The sequence below is a fragment of the Callionymus lyra genome, chromosome 14, assembly GCF_982586985.1.
Source record: "Callionymus lyra chromosome 14, fCalLyr1.hap1.1, whole genome shotgun sequence".
Classification (NCBI taxonomy): domain Eukaryota; kingdom Metazoa; phylum Chordata; class Actinopteri; order Syngnathiformes; family Callionymidae; genus Callionymus; species Callionymus lyra.
The window spans coordinates 12,532,605-12,555,669 of record NC_141831.1 but is presented as its reverse complement, the minus strand read 5'-3'; the positions used below and the strand labels follow the sequence as shown (position 1 = coordinate 12,555,669).

General features: G+C 39.2%; 2 protein-coding genes across 5 annotated transcripts in view; both read left to right on the top strand.

Annotated features, from left to right (window-relative positions):
* Positions 1-18,916, top strand: part of ksr1a (kinase suppressor of ras 1a) — a 39,057-nt gene extending 20,141 nt beyond the window's left edge. The window contains exons 2-21 of one of the 4 annotated variants that reach the window (XM_087806745.1): positions 921-1,061; positions 3,184-3,331; positions 4,757-5,234; positions 7,629-7,819; positions 9,180-9,249; positions 9,311-9,394; positions 9,471-9,532; positions 9,612-9,721; positions 10,690-10,852; positions 11,005-11,046; positions 11,175-11,223; positions 11,292-11,349; positions 11,415-11,711; positions 11,801-11,997; positions 13,291-13,387; positions 14,575-14,708; positions 14,979-15,110; positions 16,593-16,728; positions 16,804-16,937; positions 18,314-18,916. In XM_087806745.1, the coding sequence (XP_087662871.1) occupies positions 921-1,061; positions 3,184-3,331; positions 4,757-5,234; positions 7,629-7,819; positions 9,180-9,249; positions 9,311-9,394; positions 9,471-9,532; positions 9,612-9,721; positions 10,690-10,852; positions 11,005-11,046; positions 11,175-11,223; positions 11,292-11,349; positions 11,415-11,711; positions 11,801-11,997; positions 13,291-13,387; positions 14,575-14,708; positions 14,979-15,110; positions 16,593-16,728; positions 16,804-16,937; positions 18,314-18,320 (2,730 nt within the window). In that variant the 3' untranslated portion in view covers positions 18,321-18,916. Of the gene's footprint in view, positions 1-920; positions 1,062-3,183; positions 3,332-4,756; positions 5,235-7,628; positions 7,820-9,179; positions 9,250-9,310; positions 9,395-9,470; positions 9,533-9,611; positions 9,722-10,689; positions 10,853-11,004; positions 11,047-11,174; positions 11,224-11,291; positions 11,354-11,414; positions 11,712-11,800; positions 11,998-13,290; positions 13,388-14,574; positions 14,709-14,978; positions 15,111-16,592; positions 16,729-16,803 lie in introns of all 4 variants that reach the window. The other 3 variants (XM_087806744.1, XM_087806747.1, XM_087806746.1) reach the window with 3 other exon arrangements.
* Positions 18,917-19,952: 1,036 nt separating this feature from the next.
* On the top strand, positions 19,953-22,647 carry LOC148066048 (uncharacterized). The gene is made up of 2 exons (XM_087806762.1): positions 19,953-20,050; positions 21,726-22,647. Exon 2 carries the CDS (start codon positions 21,734-21,736, stop codon positions 22,481-22,483), a length of 750 nt encoding a protein of 249 aa, XP_087662888.1. The 5' UTR covers positions 19,953-20,050; positions 21,726-21,733; the 3' UTR covers positions 22,484-22,647.
* Positions 22,648-23,065: the final 418 nt, after the last annotated feature.

The following is a 23,065-nucleotide window of genomic DNA, read 5'->3' as shown; positions in this document are numbered from 1 at the left end:
ACAAACATTAACATATGAACTGAAGGCCCAAACAAAAAAAGGTTTTAATCGATACAGTGCTGTTGGATTTTAATACTGGGGGTTTGGATTGGAAATAATCTGATAATCACGATAAAGGTGCAACGATATGATATAATTGCAAAACTGTAGTAACAAGGATATATTTTGTAGTTTTATCGAGTACTTGACTCTGGTGTTGTAGACTTTACAGACCACATGACTCTTGACGAATCGTTACTGATTTCATGTGTTTTGGAATCAAAATATGTCAAAACATCATCTTTACAAGCTGCTGGGGTCGACTGTATCCTCTCATTCTCAGTCACTGGGGTCTAGCAGGATTTTATTGTTCCTTTAGCTGCAGAGAACGAAATGACAGTTGCCTTTAAGAGGCTCCAAGTTTAGTTTAAGAAATGCTTTTAATACTTGCATGTCAATTCTAAATAAATAAAAAAAAACGTTTTATTATTTATTTTTTTCATCCATACAGTGCTGTTGAATATTTAAATGTATAGATTTATTTTCAACCCGATAAAAATGACCAGGAAATACTTACTTTGTATTTTTTTTGTTGGTCCTTTTCTATCCTGTTTCTACCAGAAAGATTGATGCTGTGCCTGCTAATGCACCTCAAGAGGTATTTTTAGCAACAAAAAAAATATTGACGTCACCTCTCCTAGTGATGCACGCGCTTCAGTTTTCAAGACGAGGTCAACGTCAGAACGAAAGGTTGACAAATTGGGGTCAATTTCTTCCCCGTTTTTTTTTGTGTGAAGCTTTCTATACTTGTGCTACTACTTACAGAGGGATGTTTGTTTGTCTAAATGTTTTGAATAAATCAAGCCGTTTATCAGTCGCGTCGGGACAACAACAACAACAACAACAACAACATAACGGGTGTTCTCTGTTGCTCCCTGCAGGTGAAGCTGATGAAATACATCTGTAAACAGCTGCAGTGCAAGCAGAAAGTGCCAGAGACGGAGCGGCCCGAGGCGCTAGACAGCTACCCACGCTTACGAGACTGGCTGCGCACCATCAACCTTCGACAGGAGCTCATCGAGGTAGGTGCTGTTTGTTTCCTCTGATGGGAAAATCTCTTTGTGTGGGGTTTTTTTTACTGATCGAAACGTGTCTTTTTAAAAAGTCGAAATATGAAAAAACATTTGGAGAAAGTGACCGGCCAGTTGTTGCTACTTCTGTCTTTTTCCACGTTACTGAGAGATTTTTATTTGTATGAGGAATTTCTCCGTGATATGTGTGCCCCCCCCCCCCCCCCCCGACCCTCCTCCACTGTACCCAAAAATGTTCCCTTCTTTGGAATCTTGGAATATTCACAGCAGAATTGTAGGCCCTTTAGAATTAGCTTCTGCCCTACTTTAGGATCTGATGACTTCATCTACATTTTAAATGTATGTTTTTTTAATTCAATTTTAATTTTGCATGCAAGTGTGAGTAACTATCATGTTTTGAGAACCTGGAGAACAAATTCAACTAGTGCCGCAACTGGTTAACACTTCCGTCTAATTCCCTTTTATTACTGTTTTTTTTGGGGGTTTGGCGACCCTGGATCTCTTTACTTCAGAAGTGATGAACTTCTCTGGAAAAGTATGCCTTTTTTTAGGGGGTTTCTTATCAAGGAATTTCCCTGTACTTTAAGTAGAGTACAGATTTATAAGGTGACCTATGAAGATGTTTAAGATGAGCTAAAGAACGGGTATTATTGATGTGAGTCGTAGTATGTTAACGTCTACAGACTGAATAAAGAAGACGTGAAGACGACCATCGAGACGGTTGTGCAAAGAATTAAAACATGGTTTCAAAATTCACTGTTTGAGGAAATTTGGTTTGGCCCAAAAAAAAACCCCGGTAATTTAGATTGTGGCCCCCTGAATCCTTGGGTTATCTCAGAGACCCGAACACAAATGCGTTTGTGGTATCCCTTGCGTTCTTCTGGGTCAAGGTGAACGACCTCCACCACGGTATATGTATTTCTGGAAGCCTGGGAGGTCATCAAAAAAGGGTTAAACACCCAAATGTTATAATTTCATAGCGATATAAACATGTATTCACGCGTGAATTGTTGAAGAAGGTGGTTCTTCTTGGACTACCTGGTGTAAGATAAGGGATTAAAAACTGTCTTAAAGTCCGGGTTAGTGGTAAACACAACTTTTGATGTAATTCAAAAATTGTTAAAGTATTTTCAATATGTCTTCAGTCTTTTGAACACGGATGCTGAAAAAAGCACTCTTGTTTGATAGTGGTGTGTATAAAATAACGTATGAAAATCAAACATGATTTTAAATTTTAAAGAATTTTAAGAATGTTTTATTATTATTTCTATACAGTACTGTTGAATATTTAAATGTACTACTTATTGTATCTACTTTTCTTGTCTTATTTAAAATCCTGTTTCTACCAGAAAGATTGATGCTGTGCCTGCTAATGCACCTCAAGAGGTATTTTTAGCAAAAAAAAATCTTGACGTCACCTCTCCTAGTGATGCACGCGCTTCAGTTTTCAAGACGAAGACAACATCAGAAAGAAAGGGCGACAAATTACTGTTAGTGTATAGACAAGAATCTATGCAATGCGATATGTATCACGATACAGGTGCAACGATACCATATATTAAGATACTGTAAGAACGAGTATGTATGCTGTATTGCGAGTACTCTGGTGTTGAAGTATTCACAGACCACATGACTCTGGACAAAGTCGTAACTGCTTTAAACCATTAAAAAATGATGTTTTTTTTATTATCCTTACAGTACTGTTGTATATCAATACTTCATCTTCGTAAAATAATGATATTTAAGTGAATCGATATTGTCTCAAACCCCTAGTGATTGACATCGATCAGTCAAAAGTGTGACTTTACAAAAGTTACATAATACGGCTTTAATGTGGAAGACATCCTGGAATGTCGAAATGTTTTTTTTGCTCACCGTGTACATAAGCGTTTGAGGCCGCCCTAGTTTTTCACGTCAGTGTTTGCCCTCTCGGAGCAACAGTTTAACTGGACTGATAAGCCATTTGCGCACTTCCCTCCGTCCAAAAAAAACAACACATCCTAACCTCCACTCACTATCTCCCGTTTCCTTGTGCGATGTGTAAATATGTGATCCTTGGCTGCTGGTCCGAAGGCTGTAGCTTCTGTCTCACCGACTCTCTCTCTCTCTGCAGGCGGTGGAGGCGAAACTATCCCTTGATGTGTTGCAGCAGATGACAGGCACTCAGGTGAGAGATACGATGAGAAGACTCGGGTTCGCCTCGGAGGAATGTTCCAGACTAAGTGCTGCCCTCTCCTGTCTGAAGAGCGCCACCGAGTCGGGTACGTCAACATCGCCGCTTGAAATGTGTACTAGATGAATTACACGGGTATTGAAAATACATTTAAAAAGTCCTGAATTTCTAAAATGTATCTTATGTATTATTTAATTCATATAGTTGAAATTTCATTGAGATTTAATGTATGTGTATTTTCATGGGGGTCTTCAGGCCCCCCATTGACACCCATACAATTATCAGAAGGAGCCACAATTTAATATAAATAATTTGACTCATTCGAATATTTATTTGAGTTCTGGGGGGGACACTTACACATAAAGACAATTTATATACTGTATATATATATTTATACAATTCTTAGGAATAAACATTATTATAAAAAGTAATACAAATTTTATAAATATATATATATTATATTCTATTGTAAATTAATATAAAAATCCTTCATGTTCTGATAGATCTCTGTGCGCTTTGTTCCTCTTCTACAGTATGCACTAAATTTAAAAAAAAATGTTTTCCAAATGGATCAATTAAGTTATCGCTAATCTCTCTATCTTATCAATCATTTAGCATTTATTGCTATCTTGTATCACTCTAAAAACATTCATATTTAAGTAGTTTGAAGTACAACAATGTATTATAAAACATCCCCCTTAAGAAAATCAGAATCAGCTGGCAGCACTAAAAAAACAACACAACCTAAGATGTATAATATTAATAATAAACTAATGTGAAAAAACATGAGGTTTTTGCAGTTGGTTTATAGCGTTGGCCTTTAAAAATAAAAGCAACAAAATTACAATAAATATGTTTCATGTATTCAACATTTATGTGTCCTTTTCAAAAACACACCAGGTATCCAAGATACATTGCCACATATCGCAATACTGTAGGGACAAGGATATATTTGTAGTATTGTCGAGTAGAATTTACAGACCACATGACTCTTGACGAAGTCGTAACTGCTTTCATTTGTATTGAAACCAAAATATGTCCAAGCATCAGCTTTAAAAGATGCTGGAGTCGAGTGTATCCTCTCGTACTCGGTCATCACGTGGATCTTGCTTGGATTTCCTTGTTCTTTGGAGGACGTAATAGCTACTGCCATCTAGCGACCGGGAGTTTAATTGCAACACAAAAATGGAGAAAAACGCCTTGAATATTTATTAATTGTAAATTTAAAAATTATTTTATTGAAAATAAAGTTAAAAGTAAAAACGGTATTAAATTATAAACTATAAAAATTGTTATTTGAAAGCCAAAAAAAACTTGTACAGTGCTGTCAAAGTATAAAGTATCTTGGGGAAAAAATAATCGGGGTATATTGATATTTTCTCACAATAATAAAATGTTTTTTTGTATAAACCATCCCATACATTTTGTGACTCTAGTTTCAAGCAATTTTTCATCATATTAGGTTTTAGTTTTCCCTTGCTGACCTCATCTGTGTTTGCTTCGTGTCGACCAGGCGGTGACCCCACAGAAGACGGGGGTCCCTGGCTCTCTGAATCCAGCAGAAGAGACAGCGGCTCCCTCCTGACCGCCGACCAGCTGACCTGCTTCGGCACGCCTCTGCGCTCCCACAGCCCGTCGCCTCTCAGCCGTCCCTCCGCCATCCACTCCACGCCCTCCACCCCGTGCGCCACCTTCCCTCACCCGAGGTCCGGTTCCGTGTCCGCGGTTCCGACGCCGGACGCTCACACGTCGTACGCCTACTGCGAGGATCCTTTCCCCATGTCGGCGGCCCGGTTGGCCCGGCTCCACGGACGCACCTCCACCCCGCCCATCACGCCCCCGTCCAAGAGGCGGCATCGGCTGAAGCCGCCCTGTACCCCCCCGCCGCCGTCCCGGAAGGTTCAGCATCTGCTCCCCAACATCACGCTCACTCGCAGCAAGAGTCACGAGTCCCAGCTGGGGAACCGCATCGATGACCCGCCTGCCAGCAAGTAAGTGTTTTTTTTTCTTTAAAAAAGTGCTCAAAATTTGGTGTTTTTGGGAATACCAGGCATACGGCATTACCTTCTATGAAATGTTTTTAGAAAATCCAGTACATATGTTTTGAAACTTATTTAGTTTTTATACATTTTCCCTCCAGCATTTCAATGCATGACTATTAATGACATATGAAGCCCTTCATGTTTAAGTCGTACGTATGTATCCTATTGATGAACATAATGTGCGTCCTGTGAACATTATGTGTGATATGTGAACATGATGTGTGTCATGTGATCATTTATTTATGTCATGTGGACGTTATGTGTGTCATGTGATCATTTATTTATGTCATGTGAACATGATGTGTGTCATGTGATAATTTATTTATGTCATATGGACATTGTCTCATGTGATCATTTATTTATGTCATGTGATCATTTATTTATGTCATGTTAATGTTATGTGTCATTTGATCATTTATTAATCTCATGTGAACATGTGTCATGTTATCATTCATGTCATGTGAATGTTATGTGTGTCATGGATCATGTATTCATAATAGTGAACATTGTGTCATGTGATCATTTGTTCATGTCATGTGAACATGTGTTTCATGTGATCATTTATTTATGTCATGTTAATGTTTTGTGTCATGTGATCATTCATGTCATGTGAACATTATGTTTGTCATGTGATCATTTATTCATCTCATGTGAACATGTGTCATTCATGTCATGTGAACATTATGTGTGTCATGGATCATTTATGTATATATTGTGAACATTGCGTCTCATGTGATCATTTATTTGTCTTTGAGCATTGTGTGTGTCGTGATCATTTATTTATGTCAGGTGAACATGATGTGTGTCATGTGATCTTTTATTCATGTCATGCGAACATTGTGCTATAGGATCATTTATTTATATAATGTGAACGTTATGTGTGTCATGTGATCATTTATTTATATCATGTGGACGTTATGTGCATCATGTGATAATTTATTTGTCATGTGAACATTATGTGCGTCATGTGATAATGTATTTATCTCATGTGAACATTGTGTCATGTGATCATTTATTTATGTCATGTTAATTCTAATGTTATGTGTCATGTGATCATTCATGTCATGTGATCATGTATTCATCTCATGTGAACATGTCATGTGATCATTCATGTCATATAAACATGGTGTCTCATGTGATCATTTATTTATGTCATGTGAACATTGAGTCTCATGTGATCATTTATTTATGTAACGTGGAAATTGTGCCATAGGATATTTATTTATATAATGTGAATGTTGTGTGTCATGTGATCATTTACTTATGTAACGTGGAAATTGTGCCATAGGATAATTTATTTATATAATGTGAACGTTATGTGTCATGTGATCATTTATTTGTCATGTGATCATTTATGTATTTCATGTGGCCATTGTGCCATAGGATCATTCATGTCATATGTGCCTTGGATCATTGCGTCTCATGTGATCATTTATTTATCATTTGAATATTATGTGCGTCATGTGATCACTTACTTATGTCACATGAACATTTTAGTATATATATATATATTTTTTCATTTTGCTGATGTCATGCTAGTATTTTCTTCTCTCTCTGCATCATACAAATGTTATATTTAAAGCCAACATACAAGTGTGTAGGACACGCAGACATTCAATCCAACCCACAAAGAGAATCCGTCCAGTTCGCCGACAGCTGGGCAGCCGTGCAGACGTCTGACGGCACCAAGGTCACTGTTACGGTCCTTCAAAAAATATCATCGTCCACAAATGTTAAGTCAGCGTTTCCTTCAATCCTATCTCCCTCACGGGCCGGAGCTAATCCGCGCAGATTCCCGCAGATTATGAGTCATGTCATAACAGGAAGTATTTCCTACGACTAATGCTTCGACGTGGCAAGACACACACACACTTTCTGCACATCTTCTATTGTGATGCAAACACACACAAAAAAAATAACCAGCCAGATGTTTATCCATAACATCCTGTCTGCGCATGAGAAGCTTTGGAAAGGAAAAAAAAAAAGTGTCCACTTGAGAAGTAAACAGGACTGACACAGATGCAGGATGATCTTGCTAGTTTGTGTCATCGCCGTGGCAGTCTGGGATTCTTCAAAGTAGGTCACGGGGTTTTAATATCTGGACAGAAAAACATCTAAAATAGACGCTGAAACACGGTCGCATGTATCGGCGAAAAAAAACAAAAAAACAAAACGCCTGCAGGGCTGCTCCTGACCCATGTGACTTTTGTCTGGGAGCCAGCAGTGTCACCCTGAGCCTCCCGTGCCAACGCTATTTAGCCGTCCTAATGCACCTCCTTACGTAACCCACAGTGTGTGTGTGTGTGTGAGTGACGGAGCTGCTGTTCTGTCTCCTGCCACTAGGTGCGTGAAGAAGTACAAGCTGCCGCTCAACACGCAGGTCAACGGGAACGGCTGCGAGGACTCGCCGTCCCGTTACCCCGTCATCCCCGCCCGGGCTTCCGCCGCCGCCGCCGCCACGCCGGTCGCGACCTCGGCGCCGTACAACCTCCCCGGCACGCCCACGCTCATGGAGGAGCACAGCGGCATCAAGAGTGAGTGGCGACCTACGTGTTGATTTATTTTTATTTAATTGTTTATTTATACCACAGTTATTTTTAATAAATAAACCATATTTATTTCATGCCCAAAATAAAACAATTCGATTTTTAATTAACATTCAAAAATTCACAGCGTTTGTTCATTTTTTTGTGAGGCAATTAAACTACCGGCCACTAGATGGCAGCAGTCGTTACGTCCTCTGCCGCTTAAGAAACCTGCGAGATCCCATGGATGACTGAGGACAAGATGATGCTTTTAAAGCTGATGTTTGGACACATTTAACAACAAATTAATTAGTTACGCTTTTGTCAAAAGTCACGTGGTCTGTAAATTCTACAACACCAGAGTCAAGTACTCGATAATACTACAGATATATTTTTCCTACAGTATCGCAATATATTGTGTTTTATCGTAGGTCTTTTATAGTTAATTTTTTGGTAAAGTGTGTATCAAATAAATATTTTCATTTTTCATATAAATACTATTATTTAATTTTTACAATTTAAATCCGAATATTCACAATATTCCGCAATCTGAGGACGAGAGGATACAGCAGCTTTAAAAGTGGATGATTAAAATATAGTTTGCTTTCAAAACAAATGAAAGCAAAGTCATGTGGTCTGTAAATTCTGCAACACCAGAGTCAAGTACTCTACAATACTACAAATATATCCTTGTTACTAAAGTATTGCAATGTATCACGTTGTTGCCCCTGTATCATGATATATATCGTATCGCCACATTTTTGCAAATAAACACTCATTATCATGATACATTGTTTCATTTTGAAAGGCCTCTAGATGATATATCATTTAAATCTGGCGCCATCTAGTGGCCAAAAATCATGATGTTTTATGATACTGTGTCTTCACTATGTTTCATGAGGCCTTTTCAACCCATTACTAATGTTTATTACCTTTTTTTTTATTCTTATTTTGATCAAATTTAAATGTTTTCATTAGCGCAAAGTTCAGAGTACAAAAAAACCCCAAAACAATCATAGACATAAAAAGAAAATCTTGCATGAATTTCTTTCTTATGAAAAGATGAAAGTAGTATTTCAAAATATAGATAAAATAAATAATCACTATATGTATTTAAATAAGAGATTAAGTTTTTTTCTTTACAGGTTTTCTTACTTGCCCTTATTTGACACATTATTATTATTATTGTAATTATTATAATATATATATATATATATTATATTATGGCTCTTAGATTTCGTGCTGAAACTCATTGTTATTCTTTTTCATTGCAGTAAATACACGTACAAAAGGATTAAACAGTAGCGAAGCTGTTAGCTCACATGTATCGAATGTAAGAGTTTAAAAAGATAATTTAATCTCCCCTCAGATAACGTATCCGTGCACCGCAGCTCTCCGCAGGCGGTCAGGAGGGACATCGGTCTGGCCGTGACGCACAGGTAGAAAAAAAAACTGATGATTCAGACGTGTGAACATGTTAATGAAGCCATGCTGTAACAGGTTTTCTACCAAGTCCTGGCTGTCGCAGACGTGTCAGGTCTGCCAGAAGAACATGATGTTTGGGGTCAAATGCAAACATTGCCGGTGAGTCATGAAGCTTAACCTGGTTTTTAAAACCTTCTCGTTGTTTTTTTTTACTGAGAAATGATGTCGTCTTCAGATTAAAGTGCCATAACAAGTGCACGAAAGAAGCTCCTTCCTGCAGGATCTCCTTTCTACCCAGTGAGTTCAAGATAATATATATATATATATATATTAAATCAGCCGCTTCGTGTACTTTAACCTGTTCTTTTTCGTCCAGTCGCCAAAATCAGGAGAACGGAGTCGGTTCCGTCTGATATCAACAACCCTGTGGACCGACCAGCAGAAGCTCCACAGTTTGGGACGTTACCAAAGGCAATAACCAAAAAGGTAGAAATCATCATCTTTAATGAATGAATTGTTTTTTTTCTTATCAGTTTCAGTTCATCAGTTATTTTTATATACATTCCAATCATACAGGATTTTTTTAGTTTTTAAATGGAATTAAACTATTTTCTGCTATAATCTACCAATTTTTAACTATAATCAAACAAAATTGTACTATAATAAAACGATTATCAACTGAAATTAAATAATTTTCACCTAAATTCAAACAATTTTCAACTGTAAACTTATAATTTTCAACTGTGATCTTATAATTTTCAACTGTGATCAAAAAATGTTAGATTATAATCAAACTATTTTCAACTATAATCAAACAAAATTGAACTATAATTAAACTATTATCAACTGAAATTAAATCATTTTCACCTAAATTCAAACTATTTTCAACTGTAATCAAACAGTTTTCAACTATAATCAAACAGTTTTCAACTGTAATCTTATAACTTTCAACTGTAATCTTATAACTTTCAACTGTGATCAAACTATTTTCTACTGTAATCTTAACAATTTTCAATTATAATCTAACAATTTTCAACTATAATTTTACAATTTTCAACTGTAATCTAACAATTTTCAATTATAATCTAACAATTTTCAACTATAATTTTACAATTTTCAACTGTAATCTAACAATTTTCAATTGTAATCTAACAATTTTCAACTATATTCTAACAATTTTCAACTATATTCTACAAATTGAAAACAATTAAAAAACTGTAAACTGTAATTTCCACTGAAATTAAACAATTTCGAACTAAAATTTAACAATTTTCAACTATAATTAAAACAGTTTCAACTTTAATCAAACAAATTTTCACCGGTTCAAAATATATTTGTTTGACTATTGAAAAGGAGCAGATTTAAGAAAGAATAAACATTTCTCTCCGTCATTATATAAACACATGAACATGTACATAAGTAACTCACTAACTATTAAAATATGACACCACCAGGACCACCCGCCGGTCCTGAACCAGCTGGACTCCAGCAGCAACCCCTCGTCCACCACCTCGTCCACGCCTTCCTCCCCGGCCCCCTTTCAGCAGAGCAACCCCCCCAGTGCCACCCCGCCGCCCAACCCGTCCCCGAAGGGCCACATGCGCTTCAACTTCCCAGGTACGTCTCTAAAAACACTCAAAAGTATTTTTTTTTTTTACTTTAAATAACTCCTAAATTCTCGCCTAATAACAAGCTTCACTAACCAAAAATAACTGTCTGTCGTGCTTCTTCTCTACCTCTGTGTCGTCTTAACACCCAAACAAAAAAAGCCGCCTGTTACTTTCAACACAGACAACAGTTTATCTTCCCAGGTGAGTTGAGAGTGTGTTGCTGTGTCATCCACTGACCCCTGCACTCTTTCTTAAATTGCACTCTGACGCCATCTGCCGGTTAAAGAGTGGAACTGCCTTTAAAACTGCCTTTTTATTTTCCCCAACAGACGTCTCGAGTTCGTCTTCGTTGCACTCCGACGTCCTTCAAGACACTGTGTAAGATCCTCCTCGATTATTTTTAAAATATTTCTAGTGTTTTTTAAAGTATATTTCCATCGTCGCAGCAGCGAGATAGAGCAGCTGGCGGACAACGTTCACGCCGAGCTCGATGAAGACGACGAGGCAAGTCCAGCTTTTTCATGATGATCTCGTCCAAGAAAGTTGATTAATTTGTGTTTTTTTTCCAGGAAGTGGACGAGGAAATCGTGGTGGAAGACGACGAGGTGGACGACGTGAACGACGAAGAGGAGGAGGAGGAAGAGGAGGACGAGGAGGACGAGGACGAGGACGAGGACGGAGACGACATGAGGATGCGCATGGGTTCCGACGGCGAGTGCGAAGGCGACGAGCTGGACGACCTGCCGAGCTCCCGAGGGAACCAGTGGAAGGGCCCCATCTCCCGCAAGGGCAGCCAGACCAGCGTCTACCTGCAGGAGTGGGACATCCCGTTCGAGCAGCTGGACCTGGGGGAGCTCATCGGGAAGGTGAGGATCACCGAGATCGTTTATTATTAAACCCCCTTCCCCGCCCCTGGACCCCTTTCCCTGACGTTGAAGGTCTTTCTTTTGTCCAGGGCCGCTGGGGGAAGGTGCACCGGGGCCGCTGGCACGGCGAGGTGGCGATCCGGCTCCTGGAGATCGACGGCAACAACCAGGACCACCTGAAGCTCTTCAAGAAGGAGGTGATGAACTACAGGCAGACCAGGCACGAGAACGTGGTCCTCTTCATGGGCGCCTGCATGGCCCCGCCGCATCTCGCCATCATCACCAGGTCAGAGGTCGACCAGAATCATACAAGGCTGTCAGTGTTTATTTTTTAATTCATGTAGTCGAGGCTTGTTACTGAACTGTAACTGGTTACACGCAGTTGCACTAGATGACCACTAGAGGGTTCTGTTTCAATTCAACCGCCTCCTAATTCCATTACAGCAAAGCCCTCCAGTAGTTATCAGACAAAAATAATATTCTTGTAAAACTATTTCAAATAGAAAAAGAAAGTCACCATAGTGTTACTCCACGACTCTCCTAGTGTTACTCCATGGTTCACCTTAGTATTACTATGCGATTCTCGGAGAGGTATTACTCTGCGAAACTCCGTAGTATTGCCCTGCGAAGATTCGTAGGTTTACTCCGCAAAGCTCCATAGTATAACTCCACAATTATTGTAGTATTTCTCCTCAAAGCTTTGTATTTTCACTCCGCAAAGCTCAATAATATTACTCCACAATAATTGTAGTATTACTCTGCGAAGCTCCTTAGTATTACTCCACAATAATTGTAGTATTACTCCTCGAAGCTCCATAGTATTACTCCACACGGCTCCATAGTATCGCTCTGCAGGACTCTAGTATTACTTTGCAGGGCCCCTTTACTATTACTCCTCAGGGTTATGTAGTATTACTCCTCAGGGCTCTGTAGTAGTACTCCACAGGGCTCTGTAGTATTACTCCGCAGGGCACAGTAGTATTAGTCTGCAAGGCTCTGTTGTATCACTTTCCCAGGGGTACGTAGTATTACTTCACAACTCCATAGAATAACTCTGCAAGGGTCCTTAGTATTACTCCGCAGTTCTCTGTAGTAATACTCCACAAGGGTAAAAGTATTTGCCGCGATTCTCGTAGTATCACTCCATGAGTCACTATAGTATTACTCAATATTGCCACGCAAAGCTCTGTGGTATTACTCCGCGAAGATCTATAGTAATATTACTTGGGGAGTAATACTACAAAGCCGTAATATATTAACTTTGCAATTTTGAACCCTTTATTATCCATAATTAAATGGTTGTACTCGTCGTATCTTTTAACAATCGTTCCTAAAAGATTTGTTAGTAGTGGCTGTCAAATTCAATAAACTTTATTGACATCACAGTCTCCCGTCACATGACGAAAACACACCCTCCTCATTGGTCGACAGCAGTTCTCTGTCACTTGCATGTATTAGTTGTTGAGAAATGAACAAGGAGAGAAAAGATGCATATTTTGGTTTGATATCCGTTTAACTGTTTACACAACATGCCGAACATAATCCAGTGAGGAATGTAAACGTCTTGCTTCTTCTGTAGCTTCTGTAAAGGGAGGACGCTTTACTCTGTGGTCAGAGACACCAAAAATGCTCTGGACATCAACAAGACCAGACAAATCGCTCAGGAGATCGTCAAGGTGAGTGGAAGATAGTTTTTCTTTCTGGTTTAATTTTTTAAAGATTTATCATAGATTTAACAAACATAAATCACCTGCTTTTTCTCTTAAACCTTCTTCACGTTGCTAATGTTAGAATGCTAACTTTTGTACGTGCATTTCTTTATCTATTAACACATTTATTTAGGGAATTCTTTCTTTTTTTTTAACACTTGCTTTAAGTTTATTTGTGTTTCCGATTGTAAGTATTTATTTTTCGTTATTTAAAAAAAAAAGGTAAATTAAAGAAAAAAACAAAAAAAACAAGCCTAAACATTGTCCTTCTAAAATAAACTGAACTAAAAAATAAAAATGTTTTTTTTTCATTATTAAAATCGTAGTTTATTTACCTTTATAACATGTCACAGCACAATGACATTTTCATTATTTTTTTCCTCATTTTGGGGGGTTTTAATTCCCGATATGTTTCTCTCTGCATCTTTTCATCATGAAGTTTGTAGATTAATCTTCTTCTTCTACAAACTTCTTCTCTGATGCATTAAAAGCGAATCTAACACTATAAAATCTTGTGTTATTATCATAAAGCATGTTTCAATTGCTCTTGTTTTCTATGAAGGACGATAAATGACTTATGTATAAAAGTATAAATAAATTCTTCTAATTGAATATTTGTCAAAGAATGGAGCTGTTTTACATATAAATACACATTTAGACATTTTGTCTTCTATTTATTTAGGTATTTATACATTTTGACATTTTTTCATTTTGACATTTTGTTGTCCGTATGTTAATTTAGGCGAACATCAGTCTAAGGCAGTGATTGGTTACAGCCTTGGATCAACTACCGCTGCCTTGAGAGCATCACATGTTCAGAATACATTTTGTTACGTATAAATACATTTATTTATTTATTTATACATTTATTTATACATGTCATTTATCATCCTTCATAATTTTCAACTTAATCGCGGAACGAAATGACTTTGCAACCTGCAGTAGCAATATCGAACCACTAGATGGCTGACTCGTCAAGTCCTTCTGAATATACTATTTATTGTCTTTATTTGGGCTAAAAAGGTGTGATTTCGTTCAAGTCAAAACGTTTTGTTTCTTTTAAAATGTACTGGGAAAAGTATGGAACATTTTTATCAATCAATTTCTTAATTTGTGTTGTTAATAAATGAATTAAACATTTCCTATCTGCTCAGGGCATGGGATACCTCCACGCGAAAGGCATCGTCCACAAGGACCTGAAGTCCAAGAACGTGTTCCACGACACCAATAAAGTGGTGATCACCGACTTCGGCTTGTTCGGGATCTCCGGGGTGGTCCAGGAGGGGAGGTGAGAGTGAGAGAGAGAGAAAAAAACCAAAAAAAAAAACCCGGGCTCAGCTGAAGTGCCGCTCGGCTGCTACAAGGTTGACTCCAGTGATTTGTAATAATTGCTGAGCTCCACAGCGACTGCAGTCGCACTCGCATCCATCTCCTCTGTCAGCCACCTCTTTTATTCCCTCCCCCGAACCCCCCAAGGACTCAGTCTGTTGTAAACTCTTGAGTATAACCCCCCCGGAAACATTTGAATCAGCTCAAAAGACTCCTTGTTTCCTTCCAGGCGGGAGAACAAGCTGAAGCTTCCTCACGGCTGGATCTGTTATCTGGCGCCGGAGATCGTGCGACGCATGAGTCCAGGTAACAACGAGGACCGACTCCCCTTCTCCACGGCCGCAGATGTTTACGCCTTCGGGTGAGTTTGTCGCTCTCGTCTTCCTCTCGCACGTGTGCGTGACGGTGACATTGTCGAGTGTTCTTTGTGTGTGTGTGTGTGTGCGACACTTTTCTGCAGGTACTTTAGTAACAAACTCAAAGACCTTTTTTTACCCAAACCCTAGTTTGTTAGTCGACTCTGGGTCAGTCGTGATGAATAAATGAATACAATTAATTTAAATAAAAACAAAAATTTAGTTAAACGTGGCTACACACTTGAATTTTTCACACAACATTTATTTAAAAAGCTTTATTTGATCTTGTAAACTCAACATTGCATATAAGGGGACATCCCTCTTGAAAAAACCTTCTCGGTGATGGTGACCTGAATGGCCACCATGATGCTTTGCCGCCCAGCCCGCCAACCAATCACAGCTTTCGATTGCTTTTGACACAGCAGCGCAGAAATAGAATTTAGATGCAGTATCGAAGCGGCCAATCAGCCGTCGGTGTGTAGAAAGGCATCATGGGAGTTCGCTGATTTGTCGGCACCGTAAGGAAGGTAAAATGCGGTTTAAATAAGTCGTTGATTTGTAACGGAGTGAACAATTTGCTTAAACGTGTAATTTGTGCAAAAAATTGAATTAATAAATACAAATTTATAAACGTACAGAAAGCAAGACTTGTTCGAAACGACCACTGTATTTCTTTAATATTAATCATTGTTATATAAATTATTAAAAGACTATAATTAAAGAAAGATAATTTATGTCGACTTTAATTTGACAATAAATAAACCAACACCAGGAAAAATGAATGCTAACACTGTTAAAGATTTTATCCGATTTTTTTCAAAATAGAAAACGTCAACAATAACGAAATCCACAATAAGGTCAAAGGTCCGCACATGCATTTTTCTTCAATTATTTGTTTTAGTTTTTTTCTTCCTGGAACCTTTAAAAAAAAAAGTCCTCAGTACTTTTTAGCCTTGATGGAAATAAGAGCAATCACCGTCTCAGCTCGGTTCTCCCGGGCAAAGTTGTAAAGGGCCACAAATAAAAATAATAACGGATATATTTCATATGTAAACATTTAATTGTATTTATGTATTTGTCTTTTGTTTGTCTGTGTAGTTCTTCTGTATTTATTACTGTTATTATAACTATAATCGCATGTAGGTTCGTGGGAACCAAAAAAACATTAATGAAATATATTTAATTAATACATTTAGTGAGCGACGAAACAAAATGATTCAAATTTTAACAGAATGAGTCGTCAATTCAATTAGCGACGGCTAACGTTAGCATAACTAGCGAAAATAAAAAAAAACTACTGTTGGTAACTATTTAAGTTTTAACCAATTTAAAGTTAAGTTTTTGAGGGAAATTACAGATTAGTTAACGACATTTATACCTGATTCAAAAAGGGGTCAAAGGGTGACAAAATTTTAACTCACTTCGGGAAACATTTTGGGGGGAAACTTGTGTCGTTGATTTAGTGGGTTCTGTTGGTTCTGTCTCAGCACCATTTGGTACGAGCTGCAGGCCCGGGACTGGCCCATCACCAACCAGCACGTGGAGGCCACCATCTGGCAGGTGGGCAGCGGCGAGGGCATCAAGAAGGTCCTGGCAGAGATCAGCCTGGGCAAGGAGGTCACCGTGAGTGAAAAAAAAACAACAACAAAAAAAAACGTCAGGGGCCCGGTGTGACCCCGAAACTCTTGCCCTCCTCAGGAGATCCTCTCGGCCTGCTGGTCCTACGACCTGCGCGACCGACCCACGTTCACGCAGCTCGCCGACATGCTGGAGAAGCTGCCCAAGCTCAACCGGCGCCTCTCGCACCCGGGTCACTTCTGGAAGTCTGCAGAGTAGGTATCCTCCGTGGAGAGGGGTCAAAGGTCACGGACACACAGCCAGATTCGGACGATTCTTCCTCGAGTCGTCGAGCACGAATAGAGGGAATTATTTATGGCGTAGTCATTAGCGCGACGGTGGAGTGAATATCTGTTTATGAGGTGATTTAAAATATAATGATAATAAAAATTAATCGCAAAATGAAAATAATGGTTAAAATATTTAGATGCAATAAAAAATGTGTAAATTAGAAAAAAAAAGAAGTTTTTATACATTTTATTTTTTACTGAAAATGAAAAATATATTTAACGTTTATTTTTTTATACCTGATTTTTCTGCTGCTGTGAAAAAAATAAAAAGCTCTTTTGTTTACGTGCGACGAACGGATGTTTTTCATACGTCGTTTAAAAAAAGTGAAAGAACTTGATTTGAAAAAAATCGTCGTTTGGTTTTAACAACATCTGCAACATTAACATGATTCATACTGTGAGTGTGTGTGAGAAAAAGTGTGTGTGTGTGTGTGTGTGTACGTTAGAAAAAATGTTTGTGCTTGTGTGTGAGAGAATGTGTGCGAGTGAGAAAATACATGCATGTGAGAGTGAGTTTTTGTGCGCGTGTGTGAGAGAAATTGTGTGTGTGTGTGTGTGTGTGCGCATTTGTCAGAGATAATTGTGTGTGTATGAAAGAGAAATTGTGTTTTTCTGTGCGTGTGTGTGTGAGAGAGATTGTGTTTGTAAGTGTGTGTGTGAGAGAAATTGTCTGTGTACATTTTTGTGTGTGTGAGAGAGAAATTGTCTGTGTACATTTGTGTGTGTGTGTGTGAGAGAAATCGTGAAAGTGTGAGAGAAATCGTGTGTGTGTTTTAAGAGAGAAATTGAGTGTGTGTGTATAATAGTGTGTGAGAAACTGTTTGTGTGTGTGAGAGAGAAACTGTTTGTGTGCGTGTGTGTGTGTGTGTGAGAGAATCGTTTGTGTGTGTTTGTGTGAGAGCAACTGTTTGTGTGTGTGTGTGAGAGAGAAACTGTTTGTGTGTGTGTGTAAGTTTGTGTGTGGACATGTCATTGAGAAAAAGTGTGTGTTAAAGAAAGTGTGTCTAGGAGCGCGAGAGACATAAGAGTGTGTTTGTGTGCGTCCTCCAGAGAAAGTGTGCTTGTGTATGAATCCTTCTGATCTCACGACTGATTCTTCATCGTCATCGACCCGAGTTCCACCGAAGCTTCGCTCGCTTCATAACATCTTCATAACACCTTCATAACATCTTCATAACACCTTCATAACACCTTCACGTTCTCGTGCGTCCGTTTCCTCCTGAACCTCCTGATTCTTAACACAAAACATTTGACAAAAAACTCCTTCACTAACAACTTTTCTTCTTTGCTGTTTAATCCAGGTTGTAGCCGCTGAAGCAACTCACCGCCTGCGTCTGCCTTGCATGACCCCTTGACCCTCTCACACACACACACATGCACACACACACACATGCACACACACACTCTCCTCTCTTAACCCTCCTCTTCCTGCCTCTCAATCCTCCTGCATCTGCACTCGTCCTCCAGACTCCTCGTGGATCTCCAGCAGCTCCTCGTTGCACCGCGGACGCCCACGACCTCCGTCGGGACGCGTTTGACCTTCACAGTGTCCTGGATTCTCTTTGTCTAAAGTGCACCTTAAGAGCGTGTGTGTGTGTGTGCGTTTGTGTGTCTCCTCGTGTGTCGAACAAACACTTTATTTAAGGTAAATCTAATATTTGTACAAACCTTTTTCTATTTTTTACACCTCCAGCTGTTACAGATGTGTATATATATATATATTTATATTTTTTTTCCATGTGTAAAAGACTGTATAAAGCTGTACATTTTTTTAAACGAACGGGCCAACACATGTTTTTTTATGTTGTAAAAATTCATATTTTTGTATTGCATGTGACGAACATTCTGTACACACTGTTCTGTTTTCATCCATGAAGAGAATTAAATGAGGCTTGTTGACATTACGGGAGTGTTTTTGTTGCTTTTTTCACTACAAACCTTAAAATATATATATTTTTTTACCTATAGGTGGCGCCATCTCGTAGAAGCAGATCGAGCGTTTTAATCATTACCGTTATTGGAGAAAATGTTTTTAAAAATGTAGCATCTTTATTATCTTTTGACCTCTTGAACATGTTTTTACTTTATTGAACTTAAACCATTTAAGACATATTTATCTTTATTAATGCACAGATATTGATTATATTATATACTTTTATAACGTTCTGCATAATATATTTCAATATATATATACATATCAGCTGTGTCATTTAAAAAAGACATTTTAAAGATGTATTTTAACGTATTTTATAACGCACGTATTTTTCAAATTCTAAAAATGTTGAAACATATTTAAAATAAAGACTTTAAGATTTTTATGTCATACCTTTTTAAAATGTATATCTTTTTTATCAGTGGATTTTCTTAACTTTTAGAAATACATTTTCCTTTATGGCTGTGTTTTTAAAAAAAAAGTATACATATATGTTTTTATGTTCTTTATGTTTTTAACTTTTTTAAACGTATTTTTATAACATCTCTCCTTTTTTTACTTTTAAATTATTATTTTTTTAATATATTAAAACATTATAGATGTTTTTAACTTGTTTGACAAACATTTATTTGCCTAAATTAAAAAAACAAAAACTTTTTTCCACACTATAATCGGGGGATTTTGACCATTTATGATATTTTGATACTGCAAAACATTCTGGGAAATGCAGTATGGAATTTTCTTATACATTTTACACATACAAATTTAAAATACATAAAATAATTATCCAAATAATTATTTATATTATTAATTGATCATAAAAATAACATAAAATGTTTTTTTTTCTCCATAAATACTTCTGTAACTGTTTATAATATTCCTTTTTTTTGTTTTAAACATCTGCTAAACTCTCTGGTGTTAATCAAGCGACGTGTCACGTGGCACAGATGCGTGTGTTTTTAAATAGAATTCAACGACACACTTCCTTTTTTTGTGTGTTGCGGTGAGTTCTGGGAGGTTAGAAGCGCGAGGCGTGTCCGTGAGTCCATGGTCTTGAACGCATGTAGATTTCAACTCCTGTCCACGACCCATTCCTGACGATAAAGTAAGTAACGCCACTTTATACTTTCTTAAACTTTTAATCTTGATTTATTTTCAGCAAAAAAACTAGAAAAAAAGTGTCTCAGAGAATTTCATCATGTACAGGATTTCCCTTTCGAGAACCTCAAACATCGATAGATACCGAAGACTTCGGTGTCGATGAATAAGTGAGTCCGATCTGGACGGATCTGGAGATTATTTCCTTTGGTAACAGCGTTAGCTATAGCTTGTCTAGTCCTGCCGCTGTTCCTCGATCCCCTGCTGGGATCGAAGGACAGTTGCCTCCACATCCTGAGTCTCCTTCAGCTCCTCTCCTGCGCCCCTTATAGGCCACGGACCAGATCCAGCTAACAGATCCATGTCTGGCAGTAAAGGCCCCCAAATTCTCCCTCCAAAGAGGTATCAACTACCCCCGTTTTTCGGGGTAGGGTTCGGTCTGGCGTGAGAGAAGGAGGCTAGAGCCCAAAAGGTCATAAACCCTCTAGTAATACCTGAACCATTACTTGTACTTGGGATTCTTGGATCGCATGAATTGGGAAGATATAGCTACAGGGGCAAAATATTCATGGGGCGACAAGAGGGTGGCAGGAACTTTTAAGGGGTGGCAATGTGCAAAGCAAATTGGGGTGGCAGCAGTGCTTTCTTTTAGGGTAGAATTTCCCACCCTATGCCACATCCATATGTCTTGCCAAACCTTGGGACATAGACAGGGTTCTTCTAATTATTTTGGGATGATCTTATCCCCAACTTCCACTTGTAATTCTCAGGCTAAGACGCGCCACTTTTGGAAGGACCAATAGGACACGAATTCATAGCTTCTTTGGTTAAAGAAAAAAACATTCAGACACTGACAGAGGGAACCAAATTCTAACAAACTCTCCTAATGCTAGGAATATTTGAGAGTATGTAGGGTGACCTGGGAGTTGGAGTTCGAAATTTTGAGGGTCGGGTCGACTGTTTATTTTGCTTTGTTAACCTAGTTGAATGCATGTTCTGCGTTGTGTACAATACACTTAATCAGGCCTCTTGGTGTTGACAGTCCGGTTTAAAGAAGATGCATGTTCACCCTGACTATAGGTAATGGAAGAGATCCATGTGTAGCCCCCAAGGATGCCCAGTGGAACCCCCAGAATTAACCAACTATACATCATATTAAGAGGCTAAAAAGTCATTCCTGGACCTTTGCTATGACTTGGGCTCCTGGGAACTAATAATAATGGTGGGTTAGGTTTGCATTGAACCAGGAAAAGTCTGCTCTAGTTGTCTTTCATCTGGGGACAAAGATTTTTCCTAATGGAAATGTGCATTAGATGTTCTTTGGGTGCTGACTGAACAAGGCAGGCAAGTGTTTGGTTAGGGTTAGGGTACGGTTGTGAAGATGCTTCATAGAGGATGGTGCTAACCTCTACTTCCACATGTTATTCTCAGGTGACTTAGGCCCCACTTTGAAGGGACCAGTAGAATACGACAGATTACTGTTTCTTTGGTCAATGGCCAATTAAAAAACAACATTTAGACCCTTATATCTACATAGACCCTGACAGAAGGAACCAAATTCTAAGAAAGTCGCCCAATGCTAGGAACTTACAGTACATCCTAGGTTTATCTTACTAAAAGAAAATGGAAATGTTTTTAAATATCTGTATATCTCACATCCTTCAAATGTCCTTTGTTCACAGCTGGTACCATGAAGGTTCTTGACCTCTACCGTCTGCTGTGGGTCACCACATGTCTGCTCCTATGTGACGCCCAGAACACCACCCTCGATCCACCAACTCCCTTCAACCAGACGACTCCAGAAAACAAGTCCACTTCCGGCTACGCTAACACCGTATCTGAGGCGTCGTCCGGCGTTACCCGTGAGCCCCTCCTGGCCACCTCGACCGCCAAGGTCAGCGCGTCGCCGACCGTTTATCCGAAAGTCACATCGGCGAAGCCCGCCTCGACCCGCACCACCAACAGCGTACCCGGCGGCGTTGTTTACAAGCATGAGTGCCTCCCGCTCCTGCTGATCAGCGGAGGGCTGATCCTCGTCGCCGTCGTCCTGCTCATGACCACCCTGGTGCTGTCGTGGAAGGTCTGCCGGCTCAGCAGTCGTGTCAAGACCCTGAGCATCGACGCCGACCTGATCAGCAACTGCGACTACTGGATGGGATCCGCCCAGAGGCCGAAAAACAGGGCGTCAGCCGCCAAAGCCGATAAGCACGTTCTGTTACTGGAACACATCAGACTGACGCAGGGGGAAGCGAGCAATGACGTCAGCGAGGAAGAACCCGCCACGGGGAAAAAAGAGGATACAGGAGATAAACGGAAGGAGAGCGAGGGAGCGACGGCGGCCACGGAGGAGAAGAAAAATATGGTAGCCCAGACTGAAAACACGGAGGTCGTAGCTGCTGATACCTCGTCTACTTCTGAGGCGGCAAAAGATGTCGTGTAGTTGCGAGCGTTCGTGCGTGTGTTTGCCCTTCGCTGGAGTTTCACAACCTCTTTTTTTTTATACTTTCCATCCAGCGATGACTTCGATTCTGCTCATGTGGGCGACAGATCAGTCCTGCGGGTGTAAATCATTGTTAACAATAAATGCAGCTTCTTTATGCTTTATTTTAAGTCAGTATTTGTACATTTGACGTTTCTTCTTTGACGCCTATTACCCTATGAGGGCTACAGGGGGGATCGGAGCCTATCCCAGTGTTTTCGGGCAACAGAAAGGGGACACCCTGGACAGGACGCCAGTCTGTTGCAAGGCACACAAAGACATACAACCATTCACACACACACTCATACCTATGGAAAATTTCCCCAAGTTCCCCAATCCAACCTCTATGTTTTTGGGCTGTGGGAGGAAACCGGAGTGCCCGCAGTAAACCCATGTAACACGGGGAGAACATACAAACTCCACACATAAAGGTCACAAGATAGTTATATGTTATATATTGTTGAGCTTTATAAGATCATTTTTTTTAACATACATATACGTACATATCCCACTTTTTTTCTCACACCTGATCAACTTTACACA

Excerpts from the sequence above, each read along its gene's own strand:
- LOC148066048 (XM_087806762.1), top strand. The coding sequence starts at position 21,734 with ATGAAGGTTCTTGACCTCTACCGTCTGCTGTGGGTCACCACATGTCTG.